The sequence below is a fragment of the Clinocottus analis genome, unplaced genomic scaffold (genome assembly GCF_023055335.1).
Source record: "Clinocottus analis isolate CAN_PGR_092001 unplaced genomic scaffold, fCliAna1.0.p SCAF_14, whole genome shotgun sequence".
Classification (NCBI taxonomy): Eukaryota; Metazoa; Chordata; class Actinopteri; order Perciformes; family Cottidae; genus Clinocottus; species Clinocottus analis.
The window spans coordinates 10,912,288-10,926,320 of NW_027175865.1; the positions used below are offsets into that span (position 1 = coordinate 10,912,288).

A 14,033-nucleotide genomic window follows, 5' to 3' on the forward strand; every position below is an offset into this window, starting at 1 on the left:
GGCATATTTATTTTCGGGTGTCTTTTAGTCTGGTCTAGAAAATGTCCTCCCTCATGGACGAGACAGGCGGTATAACAAAAGTAGTGTTGCAGTCAAGAAAAGACACAACTTGCTAAACTAAATGGTGTGAGAATACAAAGAAATGTATTCCCAGTGTTACAGTTTACTTTATGCAGTAAGTGTAGAGAGAGTGAGTGTGTTCTTGATTCATACAGAGTTATTCAATAGTTAGGTATCTTTTAATATATGTTTGTGTCAAACATAATGTCCTGTGTCAAGACACATTTCCCTATAGGCCTATCATATAACATTTAATTTATCTTACATTTGCATCATTGTATTTATGACCTGTATCATTATAAAAGTCATATAAAACCATTGTGGTTGAATAAATCTTTTTTTGCTACTTGGATAACAAGGATTATATTACTGGAGGTGGGACAAATTAAAGTGCCAAAATTCCCCGGATGCCTCGGGTCATTTGTAATATGGAAAGGTGAAGTGGATGTAGTGTGTGTGTGTCATGTCTATCTCTAACAATAAGGGTGAAGTAGATGCGTAGACTCTGTCTGTGTGTGTGTGTGTGTGTGTGTGTGTGTGTGTGTGTGTGTGTGTGTGTGTGCGTGTGTGTGTGTGTGTGTGTGTGTGTGTGTGTGTGAGTGTGTGTGTGTGTGTGTGTGTGTGTGTCGTGTCGTGTCAGGGCCACATTAGAGCAGCCTTTCAAGTCATGTCAGCCTCCTACTCCTCTGCATAGGGCTTGTTGTGGTCTGCTCAACAGCCAACCTCCCAGAACACCCCTACACACTGTGTGTGTGTGTGTGTGTGTGTGTGTGTGTGTGTGTGTGTGTGTGTGTGTGTGTGTGTGTGTGTGTGTGTGTGTGTGTGGCCATATGAATGCATATATAATGTTGTAGGGTTATTCCCAGTGCGTGGGATCCCCCAAAGTCCTGCCGGATTTCTCTTTTGTGTCCCTCTTCCTGTTTCTGCCGCCTCCTTCTCTCTATCATATCAGTATCTCTCTATCTTTGTGATTAATACAGTAGAGATCTATAAAAATGATGAGTTCTGTCAACTTTGATTGTGCGTGACTCAGTTTAGCAATCACCTCCGTGCTGGTATGATAAGTCTGCGGCTCTGCCCACATAATGTAGTCAGTGACAAACTCCGGGGCCTGGTCTCATCCTCCCTTCTACACACACACACACACACACACACACACACACACACACACACTCGCAGCTCTTTGATAACTATGCCAATCGCTCCGAGCACGCGCTAACACATTTCAACACACTGGCACTTACTGTGGATTGGGTTTAGAATAAAAGGTTAGCAAACGCTTTGATCCTCACCAAACAGAACACATGCTAACACATTATTGCCGTGACACACCAGGACGTTGTGCTAGCTGAAGGGGAGCAGAAGAGCATGCATATCTTTTATATGCTGTCAGTATCTTTTAAACCTATCACAACATGCGCAATAGTAGCTGCCTACTGTGAAATAATACAAGATGTTTAAGCTAATGAAATTCTCAGCGGTGTATCAGCCTTCATTAAGACGATGTTTCCTTTATTCCACAAACAGATCAGCCCATCCCTCTTGAAGTGTTTTACTCGTCTGTTGATTCATAAAAGCAGCAAAAAAGAGCATCTTGCACAGAAAATATGATAATAAAGTGTTGATTAGGCTCAAAACAGTAGCTAGTTGCATTGTAACGGCCAGTTAACTCCTTCCTGTCCTGTCCTTGAAATGAGCACAATTTCAGAATATCTAAAGCATTTTTTTAATATATTTGCAATGCAATGCAAAAGGATGTAAGAACAAAGTAGTCAAACTACATTACTGCAGTTTTTAAAATAGTATTGTGTTTCACTGTTCACCTAACTGACAGCATATTGGCGCGTTTCTAGCATAGTACTTATGAAGAGTATATGAAAGGCTCTATTGTTACTTTCATCCTTTCTTGTTGTGAATAATATTCCTCTGCTTCCAAACAACTTCACAAATTCTTGCACAGGCCCCTGTATGTGTATGTCTGTGTGAGCACATGCATTTACAATGCATTTACAAACACTTTTACACATTTGTATGTGTGTGTGTACTTGTGTTTATATCTCCACACTGTGAATCTGTGTGTCTACATACCTGCTGGGTTGTGCTGAATTGACTGGGCACGGTCAGCATGAGTAAGCAGCCAGGGGAAGATTGAGGCAGCCAGATGCGGCGGTCCCGGGCTACCGAGGATATCATTACCCCGGGTGTGTAGCCGGCCAAAACGGGAGCCCCCAAGCGGAGTTTCATCAAGGTGGACCCCCGTCAGCGGCAAGGGGGAGGATACCCAGTTAACTTGTTGTCCTGCCGCGTGGAGCAGTATTAAGCGGCAGGTGGAAAGAGAAAGCAACCCGTGACTGGAAAAATGTGGAAATAAGAAAGTGTGCAGATACTTTCAGGGTAGCAGGCAGATGCACTCAAACTGTGGAAGATTGTCTCTTTTGATTTATCCTCCCTGCTACTTTTGCAACTCGACAGGAAACCCTGTTGTGCCCTGTTTGTGTTAGCGTGTCCCTTTTACATAAAGTTTTATAATATTATTCTCAACCCATGAGTCCTACTTTCCAGTATAATTTACCGCAATGTAGCTTTTTTTTTTACTTGCATACATAGAAATGTATCTCTGAAAATTTCCATTTGAAGGGAATAGTCTGGATATTTTTGGTGCGGGACTCTTGACAGAACAAGTTGATGTATGACTGCTGGCAACGACATCAGCAGTATCTTCATACGGGAATTGGACCGTCTCCCCTCGGTGAGGTAACCCATCGGCAATGAATCACGCTGCCTTTACTCCAGTGTCCTGTGGTCCCGGGGGTTGACAGTTTGACCGCTCTGCAATGTGGTCTCTCTCCTCCACTCACGCTCCTCCCATCCCCATCGCCACACATTCCAACCCTCGGACCGGTCACGTTAGGTCAGGAATAAAGAATAAAAGTTTGTAACGTAGCTTCCCAATGCTGGTTAGCAGGACCCGGATTTCTGTTTCACGTCCTGAAGCCTTTTGCTGAGTGATGATAACAGTTTGTGGAGAGGAAGAGTGATGAGACTGATAGATGACAAAAACAAAACAGCATTCGAGAGAAATTAAGCTTCACAAACTGAAGCTTGGCGGGAGAGACAAAAGCGCCTGATAGATGGGTTTTCCTGTGCGTCTCTGTTCGCTTGTCTCCTTTGGCAGCTCAGACATTGAGCTAGTCTGGCAGTCTGCCTGTCTGGTCCTCTCTGGCCTCCCGTTCATACCGGTGGGTCACTGGTGTTTGGATCTCTACAGCTGACTGTTAACCACCGACTTGGACTGAGCCATGCCGCCGTGTGTTTGATTTAGCTTGGTCATTTATTATATATACACAGTTTGAAAAGGAAAGTAATGAAGGAAAAACTTTAACCTGGGAGTGAAAAAGAAAAGAAATGAAACACAGAAACCGAGAGAGGATGTACTGGAAACCCGTGAATCGTCTGTAAAATAATGCCAGAAATGATTGCAATCGCCATATTTAAATTGCTGAAGTGCTCCATCAATGTTTGAAGCTGCAGCAGTGAGTTCATCAAAAGCTTAGGCGAGTTCAAGTGATGAATGGACAGTTCATCCGGTGTAAGAGCGGCTCTCGGGCAAGTGGTTTTAACAGTGCCCCGGGCCATCCTCCAGCTGAGTTAAACACACCCCAACGTGTGTATGTATGTGTATGTGCGTGTGAGAGTGAGACATGACACGTCTGAGAGTGTGATGTAGTCACTTCCTCCCGCTGGACTGAGCGACTGTTGTCAGCTTGACCCTGCGCCAGTTAACCCCTCGCCACCCCTGGCACTGCAGGCGAGGGCCCCGGGTGTGTGTGTTTGAGAGAGAGAGAGAAAGACAGAGCGTATGTGTGTGTAGCGTGTGTGTTGGCAGACCACAGGTGTCTGGTCACGGTGTCAGGGTGTTAAGAGGTCTTCTGAGGGCCCCCCCAACTCTCAGCATCTGTTTCGGAGGGAGGGATCAGCAGAAAAGGGGAGGAGAGGTTGGCAAGGGTTACCAACACATACCCTGAGGGCTGTGGGGCTGGTTTGGGGGGAGGGGAGCAGTAGCTGACAAGCAGGTGCCTATGTTGACAGTAACCTTTCATACTTGAACCCCACCTCTTTCCAAACACAAACGCACATTGCACACACTTACAATAAATCCTGAAAAGGCGAGCGTAATTGCAGAGCCTGATTGGAGGGAATGCAGAGGGAATCCCCTTTTACACACACACATCATTGGATCTTTTTGCTTGGGGTCAAAGGTGAAATCAAAAGAGGAGAGCTCACACAACTCTGACATTTCCTGCTATCCGTGTGTGTGTGTGTGTGTGTGCGTGTGTGTGTGTGTGTGTGTGTGTGTGTGTGTTCTTGTGCACATTGTCCACACATGCAGACCATGTGAACACATGCTACAGCTTCAACACAGATTTGGGCACAAGCCTGTTTCCTGTTGGAGTTATTTTCCCAAGACCATGTATACTTCATATTCATAAGCAACAGTAATGGAAAATCTTTACTTTATTGTGTTTTTCAAAAAAATAAAAATACAAATCTGAGTGCGTGTGTCTGTAAATGAAACCCATTTGGACCAAATGTTAGTCAGGTGTACCGGTGCATGTCTGGCAGTGATTATTTTGCTAAGAAGGGGGGGAAGGCAGTACACAGCGGGAGGTCGAAGAAAATTGGAACAGCTGTTGATTAACATGAGTGCTCTCTTTCTTCCTTTCTTTTTTTTTAACTCTCTTTCAGTGGAGGAGGAAGAGGAGGATGAAGAGATGCTGGAGGTGAAGCCAGGCCTTGAATCTGAGCAGCAGGATGAAGATGACAACGACGAAAACAAAGAAGGTACAAAGGATTGATAGATGATGGGAGAGTTGAAATTATCAGATGGTTTAAGTTTAGTGATTCTTAATTACCTCATTATTCAGGTGTAACTTTCCTCCTGTGTGTAAATACTTTATGTCGCTGTTGTACTCCCAACTACCACGAACACAAAACTTCCCATTCTTCATCCTCCGGTCTCTTTCTTCTTCGACTTCTCACATGTTGTTGGTCAAACTGTCACGAAACACGGCCACTTGTGTGCGACACCCTCAGCCAGTCAGTGGGTGTATCAGATGGAGGAATGGGGGTAGGTTACGACGGGGGTTACGGCGGGTCCAGCATATCAGCTCCATGGCATGTGGGGGTCAGCACTGATTAAAAACCTGTCATTTGACCTCCCCGACCACACTTCAAAGTTGAGAGGAATGGAGAAGTGTGTTTGTGGATGCCTATGTGGATGGTGCGTGCGGTGAAATATGGAGAAAAAAGAGCTGAACACACAACACGTGATGGACACACACAGATTGATAGACATATTCATATTCAAACACACACGCATAGACACAACTCGGTAATGAATGTGACTCAAACAAACACATCGACAGATGTATGCACACACGCACTCATAAACACACAGTCATCCGTCTTCTCTCCATCCTGGCCTATTAGAAGGTCTGGCCTTTGATCTCTGCCTCTCGATTCACTGGGTCTTTTCTGACAACTCGTAAGAAATACAAAGGGATGGGGGGGATCAAAGTCAAGAGGCAGGGTAAAGGTCGATATATGTGTGTCTGCGCATGCTTGTGTGTGTAAAATTGCATGTGTGCTTGGGGACAGTGACTTCAAAAACCGGACGCCGTGCTGTGCAGCCATTACGTTCAAAGGGAGGCGTCCTGCTCAAAGGGCTTTGTTTTTCGCTTGTTTATGAAGTTCTTGCTGTTGGGTTTCATTAGAATAGATGCATTAGGAGCTGTTTGTAGTTTATTATCCTGGATGGGATTCTGGTTTTGATAGAGATGAAGTGAATGTTAATCGGACATTGGAAACACGTGATGAACAGGGTTTTTTTGGTGCAGAAGTAGACATTACTGCGTACAGTACGACAAGATACAGCAAGGTATCTGTACTTGTATTCCTGTCATTACGTGGCTCACAGTACAGACAGGATGGAGGTCAACAATTCATCAAAATAATGAAATTGACCTGACCAAAATAATGGGACTTGACCAAACAGTACCAAACAGTACTTCAGTGACAGAATGAGTGAAACATATGTTATTAGGGTTGCATGCTAACACAAAACACAACACAAAGCAACCAAACCAGAAGAGAGAACTGCTGATCAACCCGGCTGACCACAGGAGGATCATCACAAATGTCGCAATGTCAGTTGAATTGAATAAATAGACAGTCATTGAGAGATGTATTTACTTTATTTAAAATGCCATATTCAAATGCATTATTATTTGTTTTGTCAACAAAAAAAATATTTGTTTAATGTATGCTTTAAATATAAAACAAGGAAAATGGAAAAGGTGCAATACCCTGGATCGAACCATGACGACGTATGCCCATTTATATTTGCTATTGAGTATAAGGAAATGATGCCAGAAATAAAGTTCTTTGATAATCTATTCATCATATCAAGTCAATTTTCAAGCAATAATGCCAAACATTCCCAACTTGTAGCATCTCAGTTTGGAGTATTTGCTAATTTTCTTTGCCTTATAACTGTAATAAGTGTAATATATTTTAAATTTTGACTATTGAGCCGAGTTTGTAGACGACGTCTTGGGCTTCGAGAAAGTATGATGGTCATTGTTCACCTACATTTTACAGAACAAATAATAATTTTAGAATAATTGTTAGATTAATCAATAATGAAAGTAACTGTTGTAAACCCAGCTGTGGGTGCCCTGCAAACAATGTATGCACATTAGACTTTTTCACATACTTGAGTCTGTTTTTTGTTCCTTCCTCGAGGCTCATTTCCAGTTCTGCGGGAGCTGACGGAGGAGGAGAGGCAGCAGATCCTGCACTCCTCCGAGTTTCAGAGTTTCTTCGACTGCAGCATCCGGGTGATGGAGAGAGCTCTGGCCGAAGATGGCAACATCTTCTTTGACTACAGCGGCCGGGACCTGGAGGACAAAGAGGGGTGAGGAGAGAGAGGGCGAGAGAGGGGCAGGAGGAGTGAGAGAGGAAAGAGTCTGTGTTTGGATATCAGAGCACATGTGAGTGTTTACTTGCATGCCTCCAACTGGGAAATGTGCAAAGACTGACTCATGCCCACTGTGTCAATCTAACGGCCTGGGAGCATCTTTGTTCCTCACAATACATGTCTTCCTGTTGATGTCACTCTCTGGGGGTTGAAAACTCCTGTGAACTGACACAAGAGCGTTGTCGTGCCATGTAAAGAGTTGCCTCCGAATGGAGGTTAATCAAAGTGTTGGTTGAAGTTATAAGAGTCGTAAATGCAACGCTGTTTTAGTATACTTCTCTGCCATTATAGAAGAATTCAGCTCACTTCGGCTTTGACCACTGCAGCCACAGAGAAGCATCAAGCCTGTGGTCAAATAGAGATTATGTCTAAAACAGGCCATGGCCCAGTGCTTAACATCACTCCTCTTCTTTTTCCACAGACATGCCATTTATGAAATTGTAACAACATATCCTACATTTTATGACGTTGTTTTTTATCACTATTCATTCTCACATAGCATTGAAGACAAAGTGAATCATTCACACTAATTACTGTAATAATGTAATGTAATTAGCACTCAAATAATGATCTATTTATAACTGAAGGTCTGGTAACTGAGTTGACTTGGGACAAAAAGACAAAACTGTGTTGACACAACTTTCTGAAATGACGGAACAATCTGCACAGGGTCTAGTTGACCACATGCAACATGTTGCCTGAAACTACTGACTCACGACAGCCAGTCAGACTGCTCGCTCATCAGATTCTGCTGATGTCAATTAAATGTGCTGAGCTGTTAGCGGCTGACTAGAGCCAATACATTTCATTCGACGTGAAGCAACACGGACAGCCAACTGTCGACTCTGTGTGTCAGGAAACTTTTGTCTACATTTTATTTCAATCACTGAGCTTCATTCAGAAATAGTTTATGTTGGACACAAACACATGATTTGTTTATTTGTTTCTACCACGCTGTACTTTGGACTACTTTTAACTAAAGTTATGTATTTTTCAATCATGTGGAGGCGCCTTAACAGTGACAACAAAAGACCCCCTCCAACAGAAGGATATTTTTTTATATTGGCATGTTATCTCACATTATTTTACACTCTTTTTTTCAGAGACTCGGGGAGCGGCTCCAGTCTGTCCTTCAGTAGACTCTTCTACGACGAACACTGGTCGAAACATCGCGTGATCACCTGCCTGGATTGGTCCCTTCAGGTGAGGGCGGCAGTAACGTTGAACTCAAACGATGCACCAAGAACATTTTCTTCCATTTAGCAAAACTTGTCACAAATTATGCATATGTTAAGTATCACTATAAAAAGTACGTTCATCTCTCTCTCTCTCTCTCTCTCTCTCTCTCTCTCTCTCTCTCTCTCTCTCTCTCTCTCTCTCTCTCTCTCTCTCTCTCTCTCTCTCTCTCTCGTCTCAGTATCCTGAGTTGCTGGTCGCCTCCTATAATAATAATGAAGATGCTCCTCATGAACCGGATGGTGTTGCGCTGGTATGGAACATGAAATTTAAGAAGACCACACCAGAATACATCTTTCACTGTCAGGTACTTAAACTTATCAAACCTCTCACATATTTGTATTACTGTGGAATGTGATGGCAGGTAAGTTAGTTGTGCTCTTTGTGTTTTCCTCTGTTTTGCGGGTGGTTATTTGCAAGCATCAACCTATAAAAATCTGTCACAGAGCTACATGCTGAAAAAAAGAACAAAACATTTTCCTCTCATCTCCTTGTTTGTGTCTCAGAATTTCACACTGAAAAGCACCATTATCCTCCTCTACTTTTCATACCTCACATAGAAACCCAACAGGCGGTCCATCGAGTAGTCTTGTTTCTCTGTTCCACGCTATAATGACAGCACCTTTGTGGCTGAAAAATAAAGAGTGAAGGAAAGGGAAATGAGAAGCGGCTCCACATGCGTTCATTCGACCCTCCAGATTGGATTAAAGCAGAACGCTGTGACGAGAGGCAAGTTTTAATGGAAGAAACTTGGTGGGAAAGAAACTCATTGATGGGTGAAATGCTAATAGCAAGTGACACTGAGAAAACGGTAGGGAGGAGAGAAGGGATGGAAGGATTGGGTGTGAGGGCTTCACGGCTCACACGAGACAGGCGAGGCCATATAGAGACGTCTCTGTAGTAAAATGATGTGGCCAACCACTTCCTAATCCTACGCTGCCACATGTGTGTGTTAGCCCACCCACATTGACGCTGCGTCGAGTGTCAGCCGCGCGCGCTGTGTTTTCAATAATGACACGTCTTCCTCAAACACAGCACTGTAAATGTATAAATACACCTGTACTCGTATTCATGTCAAAGGCAGTCACCTCACTGCTCAGAAATAATGTTAGAAATGCACACACATACTCACACATTTTTAAGTTTCATTCAAACAACGGAAATAGATTTTCTCTCCTTTTTTCAAACACATACAGAGCCACATATTCCTGCAGACCACATGCTGCGTGCAAATATTTCAATATGAAGCTTGCCATACAAGTCTAGCGCCGTAATGGATTTTTAAAGCACTCTGTTCTTTCACTGCACCATAATTTATGCCGCTGCTGAAATCCATGTGGTTTTACGGATAGATTACAGTGATGCGTCTTGTAGCTGTACGATTCAGTAGTTTTCCATGCGGACAAAATATGTACAGTACATCTGACTTTATTAACAACGTGGTTTCTGAGTATGTTGATCTGTGAATCACGAGTGTGTAATATTAGCCATTTGGGAACAAGGGTATTTGTGTTAGCAGCTGATAAAATGCTCAGTTTATCAAAGGGTGGTAATCAGCTGCTAATGTGTACAACAGAGGTGAACCATGCTCAAGTGGAAACGTGATCTGGAACACAATGACGCCTGTTTCGCATTGAAAAACAGAACTAGCCATCTGTAACATAACAAAGCATTGTAATTGTTTTTGTTTTTTTTATTCTGCAACTCATACGAAGCACAGGGGATGTGCATTAGATGAAGTGATATCAAATGGAGAGAAGACAGACGAAAATTGAGAGAGAACAGAAACTCCCAAGTGCCCCACTTTCCTACCGCCCCCATGTTAGTCAGTGAGCGAGTGTGGCCTGGGGCTGTGCCATGGTCTCTTTATGAGGCGAGAAAGAAAAGTGAATGACAGAAAAAACAGCAAAAGGAGGATAGAGTGGGGAGCAAATGAACAGGGACTTATAAATCATTTCAACTGTGGAGGATACATGGAGATGAAATAGAAAGAAAGAAGTCCTTATGAATCAGACATGACTTCCCCTGTCACTGATGGATTTGGATGAAAGGCGCACTGGAGTGGTTAGACGAGAGGAAAGAGGAGTAGACTTTTTTTTTTCTTGCTGTTTCGTTCTGCACGGCCTTTTGCAAACAGCGTCGCGACTCCCTAGTTAGCTGCGGATCAGATGGCTCTTAATGTGTGAGCATGTTCTGCCGTTTAACCCCCCAAAACCACAGGGCTGGGTGCTTCCTCCCCTCTCTTTCTCTACTTTCTCCTATTTTTCCTTTCACCTTCCACCTCCCCATCCTCAGCTGAAGGAACAGAGAGGCCAACTGTTCACATGCGTCCTGTTTGCATTTGTAGCAAGTTTCCATCTGGTGGATGTGGATGGTTAGGTAGACGGCTATTTGTGTGTATGCACGTGGTATTGTGAGTATCATGCACATGTGTAAAGGCTGTGGTGTGTGTGTGTGTGTGTGTGTGTGTGTGTGTGTGTGTTTGTGTGTGTGTGTGTGTGTGTGTGTGTGTGTGTGTGTGTGTGTGTGCAGTATAGAAAAGAATGACAGTGCTGGGTCGGTATTGGAGGGTTGGGGTTTTGTGGTTTAGGTCTAGTGCAGCAGGCTCTTTATTGTATAAGGTTATGGCTTATAGAAGGCTTCACGTTGCAGATGGGGTTTTGGTGAGGTCAAGCTTCTACATTTCTTGCTTGGCTGTGTGCAGTTTGGCCAATGGTCTGAGCAATGTTCTTAAAAAAAAAATGAAACAAATACAACATCTTATTCAGTGGGGTTTTTTACAGACAGGGACAAAACAGGGTTCGATAACTCAGTTATTCCCTGTGCAGTTGTATTTTTTGTAGCTGTATTTTGGTTTAGATTATTAAGACAACAGTGGATGCCAAACAATAATATTTGTTTAATCAGCTGTTTTTTCTAAACATTGGAATATTATTGTTTGGATTTATTTCTTTGACTTCAAATTGAAACATTGAAAATATGGTGTTGGTTAAATTTTGGGTCTATTTTAGGCAATTATAATCTGAGAATTGTGCATTACAATTTTTGACATAATGCTGCAGTGTTATAATAGTTAGACAGAGATGTCCTCGTATGACAAATGTTTTTCCCTTTGTAGACTGAACAAATCTGACAGTTATGTTGCATTTATTTCTCTTCTTCCTGCTTCTGCTGTTTTTTCCTCCTGTCTTTAAGGCCTTATAAGTAAAGGGTAGATAACCCGTCAATTCTTAATTACAGCCATTCACGTGAATAATGTGGCTTTCAATGGCTCGTAATTAATAGTGACATTTCACTTTTTTTGTCTCTTAAATTTCAGAAAGATATGGCTGCAAATTTAGCAAATCCACAGTTTTGATATAGAGATCTAGTTTGATACACGTTTTTGGTTATTTATGCCTCGTCTTCATTCAGCGTCTGATGTTCTTTGTGATGGTGAATTATATACATCTGGTTAATGTTAAACTTTTTGATTATTATGAATTGCATAAAGCAAATTACACATATCATGGTCCTCTAACTCTGCTTAATTTTAGACCGTTAATAAACTATATCTGAAATGAAGCAGTATCACAGTAGACTAGGGTGGCTCTCGACAAGCCCCTTGAGGACCCGTGGCAGTTTCCTGACCCCACTTTAGCAGCCATTGATCTATAATGTAGTGGAGGAAGTGTGTGATCCATCAGCGTGTCGGTGGGGTTTGTACTTTAGGAAAGGGGCTGCCGTTGCTGTGCATTCTGGTCCCAGTTGAGCGTGTCTCCCTTCATCACGCCCGTCTCAGCAGTTGGACCCATCATCGCCCCATCTCAGTTGGGTCCAATCTTGTAACTTCACACCAGCCTCTCAAGTGGGCAAAGTCACACCACATTAAAGGGCCTGTTTGACTTAAAACCTCTGCTGAACCCCCCAAACCACACGCCTCCCTGTCACAACCCCCGCCGCTACTGTCATATTCCATTGGACTCAGTCATATTTTTATTAATATCTTGCTGCTTTGCGTCGGTCCCTAGGCCTTTAACACTTCCAGAAAGGTTTAGTAAGAGGAGCAGAGTAAGAGGAGAGTAGGAGGCAGGGCGCGGCCAGAGCGCTTTAGAAATAGGGAACAGTCCAACAACATTATTCACAGATATTCTCTAAGTGGGAATCCATGTGACATTAACCTGGAGGATGAAGTGGTATTGTGTTCAGAAAGCTAAGCAGAGAAGTCCTGTCAATGCCCGCTGAACACATGAACTGTAGGACTGTAAACGATTTGCTGCACACAACACGGATGTAGCTACGGACAAAACAATATACAGTGTTCAATTAGCGATAGTTTTGATTATTTTGGAGATCAGAAGCCGTCCGTCTTTTCATACTCCCCAAACCTCGGTATTAAAATAAGTATTGTTTCAGTATCAGTGCAGAATCTTTGGTCTGGTTTTTACACTAATATCGAGAAGTTTGGTGCGTGTGGTAATATTCTGATTGATATAAATGTGTTTGGGCCACCGACCTGATGAAGAACTCAATACCAGAAACGAATAGATCACTGTAATGATCAGCCACAAACCAGCAAAAGTGAAACAATGAGCCAAGCAAACAACTGAGATGAGGAAAATAAAGGGATTGGAGCTCTCCGAGGCAGAGAAAGGCTTGTTTGTCTTCCCAGAGCCTCCTTCCTCATGCTCTCGCTCCCTCAAACCTTCATTCTATGCCTGCTGAAATTGAGACTCGACATGGTATTTCTCTCTCTTTGCCAGAAACCACAGAGTGACAAAATCCGTGGGGTGTCATAAACGAGTGAAGCCAGGGGGAGAAAGGGAGGAGAAAGGTGGTTGAGATGAGGGGGGAAGTTGAGAAGCGGGGATGCAAGAGAAGACAGTCGGATCCATCTGGTCCTGATAAGGCGAAGTGGAAAACAGATGAGTGTGGTGAGCGAGGGGGGGTGGAGCATGGATCTACTTGAGAGGATATACTGTCTGGCGTGCACTGTCAGCCCCCGACCTCCCTCTTTCTTCTCACCATAGCACTATTGCTCCATTTCTGCCTTCCCAAGCCGACTTAAGCAACAGTTTGTTGCCCGAGGAAAGAACGAAAGAGAGGAGGAGGCAACAAAGAAGGGAGTGTTCGCCTCTTTCCAGCTTTCTTTCTCTTTCTGTCATTCCTTCGAACCACCCTAATCCCTTGCTGGGTGCCATCTTTCATCAGTGCCTACCATGTGTGTATTATCCTCTACAGAACACTTCCCATCAATATAATGAGGGCTGCCAGAAGCACTTAGCCTTGTGAGCCTATGGGAGATGTGGTAGATGATACTTTGTGTGTTTGAGTTTCTCTCCCTCTCGCACACACACACAAACACACAGCAGCCCTTGCCCGGGGTAAGAAATGAAACCCACTGTTCTGACTGCAAGAGTGTCTCTCAGTAAAACTTCCACATTTTTATCTCAGGCCAGATATACCAAAGTGACTCTCTCCGCTGCTTTTTCTTTCGGGAGCTGTCACTCACCTCATCCCCTCCGTCTGGGCTGGCAGGAGATGACTTGGCAGGTGTCTGACCCGCGCCGCATGTTAGATGAGAACCATCCAGAGAGCTGCTCTGCATTTTGGAAATGAAATGTCAGGCTCGGTATCGAGTCAGCCCTGATATGCGGGAGCATTGTTGACACGAGAGTTGTGGAGGTGTTATTTAGGCAGATGTGGTGCTTGTGTGACT

General features: G+C 43.5%; 1 protein-coding gene across 6 annotated transcripts in view; it reads left to right on the top strand.

Annotated features, from left to right (window-relative positions):
• The window catches only part of LOC137785204 (cytoplasmic dynein 1 intermediate chain 1), a 49,129-nt gene that overhangs the window by 16,093 nt on the left and 19,003 nt on the right, over positions 1–14,033 (top strand). For all 6 annotated transcript variants that reach the window (XM_068576306.1, XM_068576310.1, XM_068576308.1 and 3 more), the window contains 4 exons: positions 4,807–4,902; positions 6,865–7,036; positions 8,203–8,302; positions 8,517–8,642. In XM_068576306.1, coding sequence (XP_068432407.1) covers positions 4,807–4,902; positions 6,865–7,036; positions 8,203–8,302; positions 8,517–8,642 — 494 coding nt within the window. The remainder of the gene's footprint in view (positions 1–4,806; positions 4,903–6,864; positions 7,037–8,202; positions 8,303–8,516; positions 8,643–14,033) is intronic.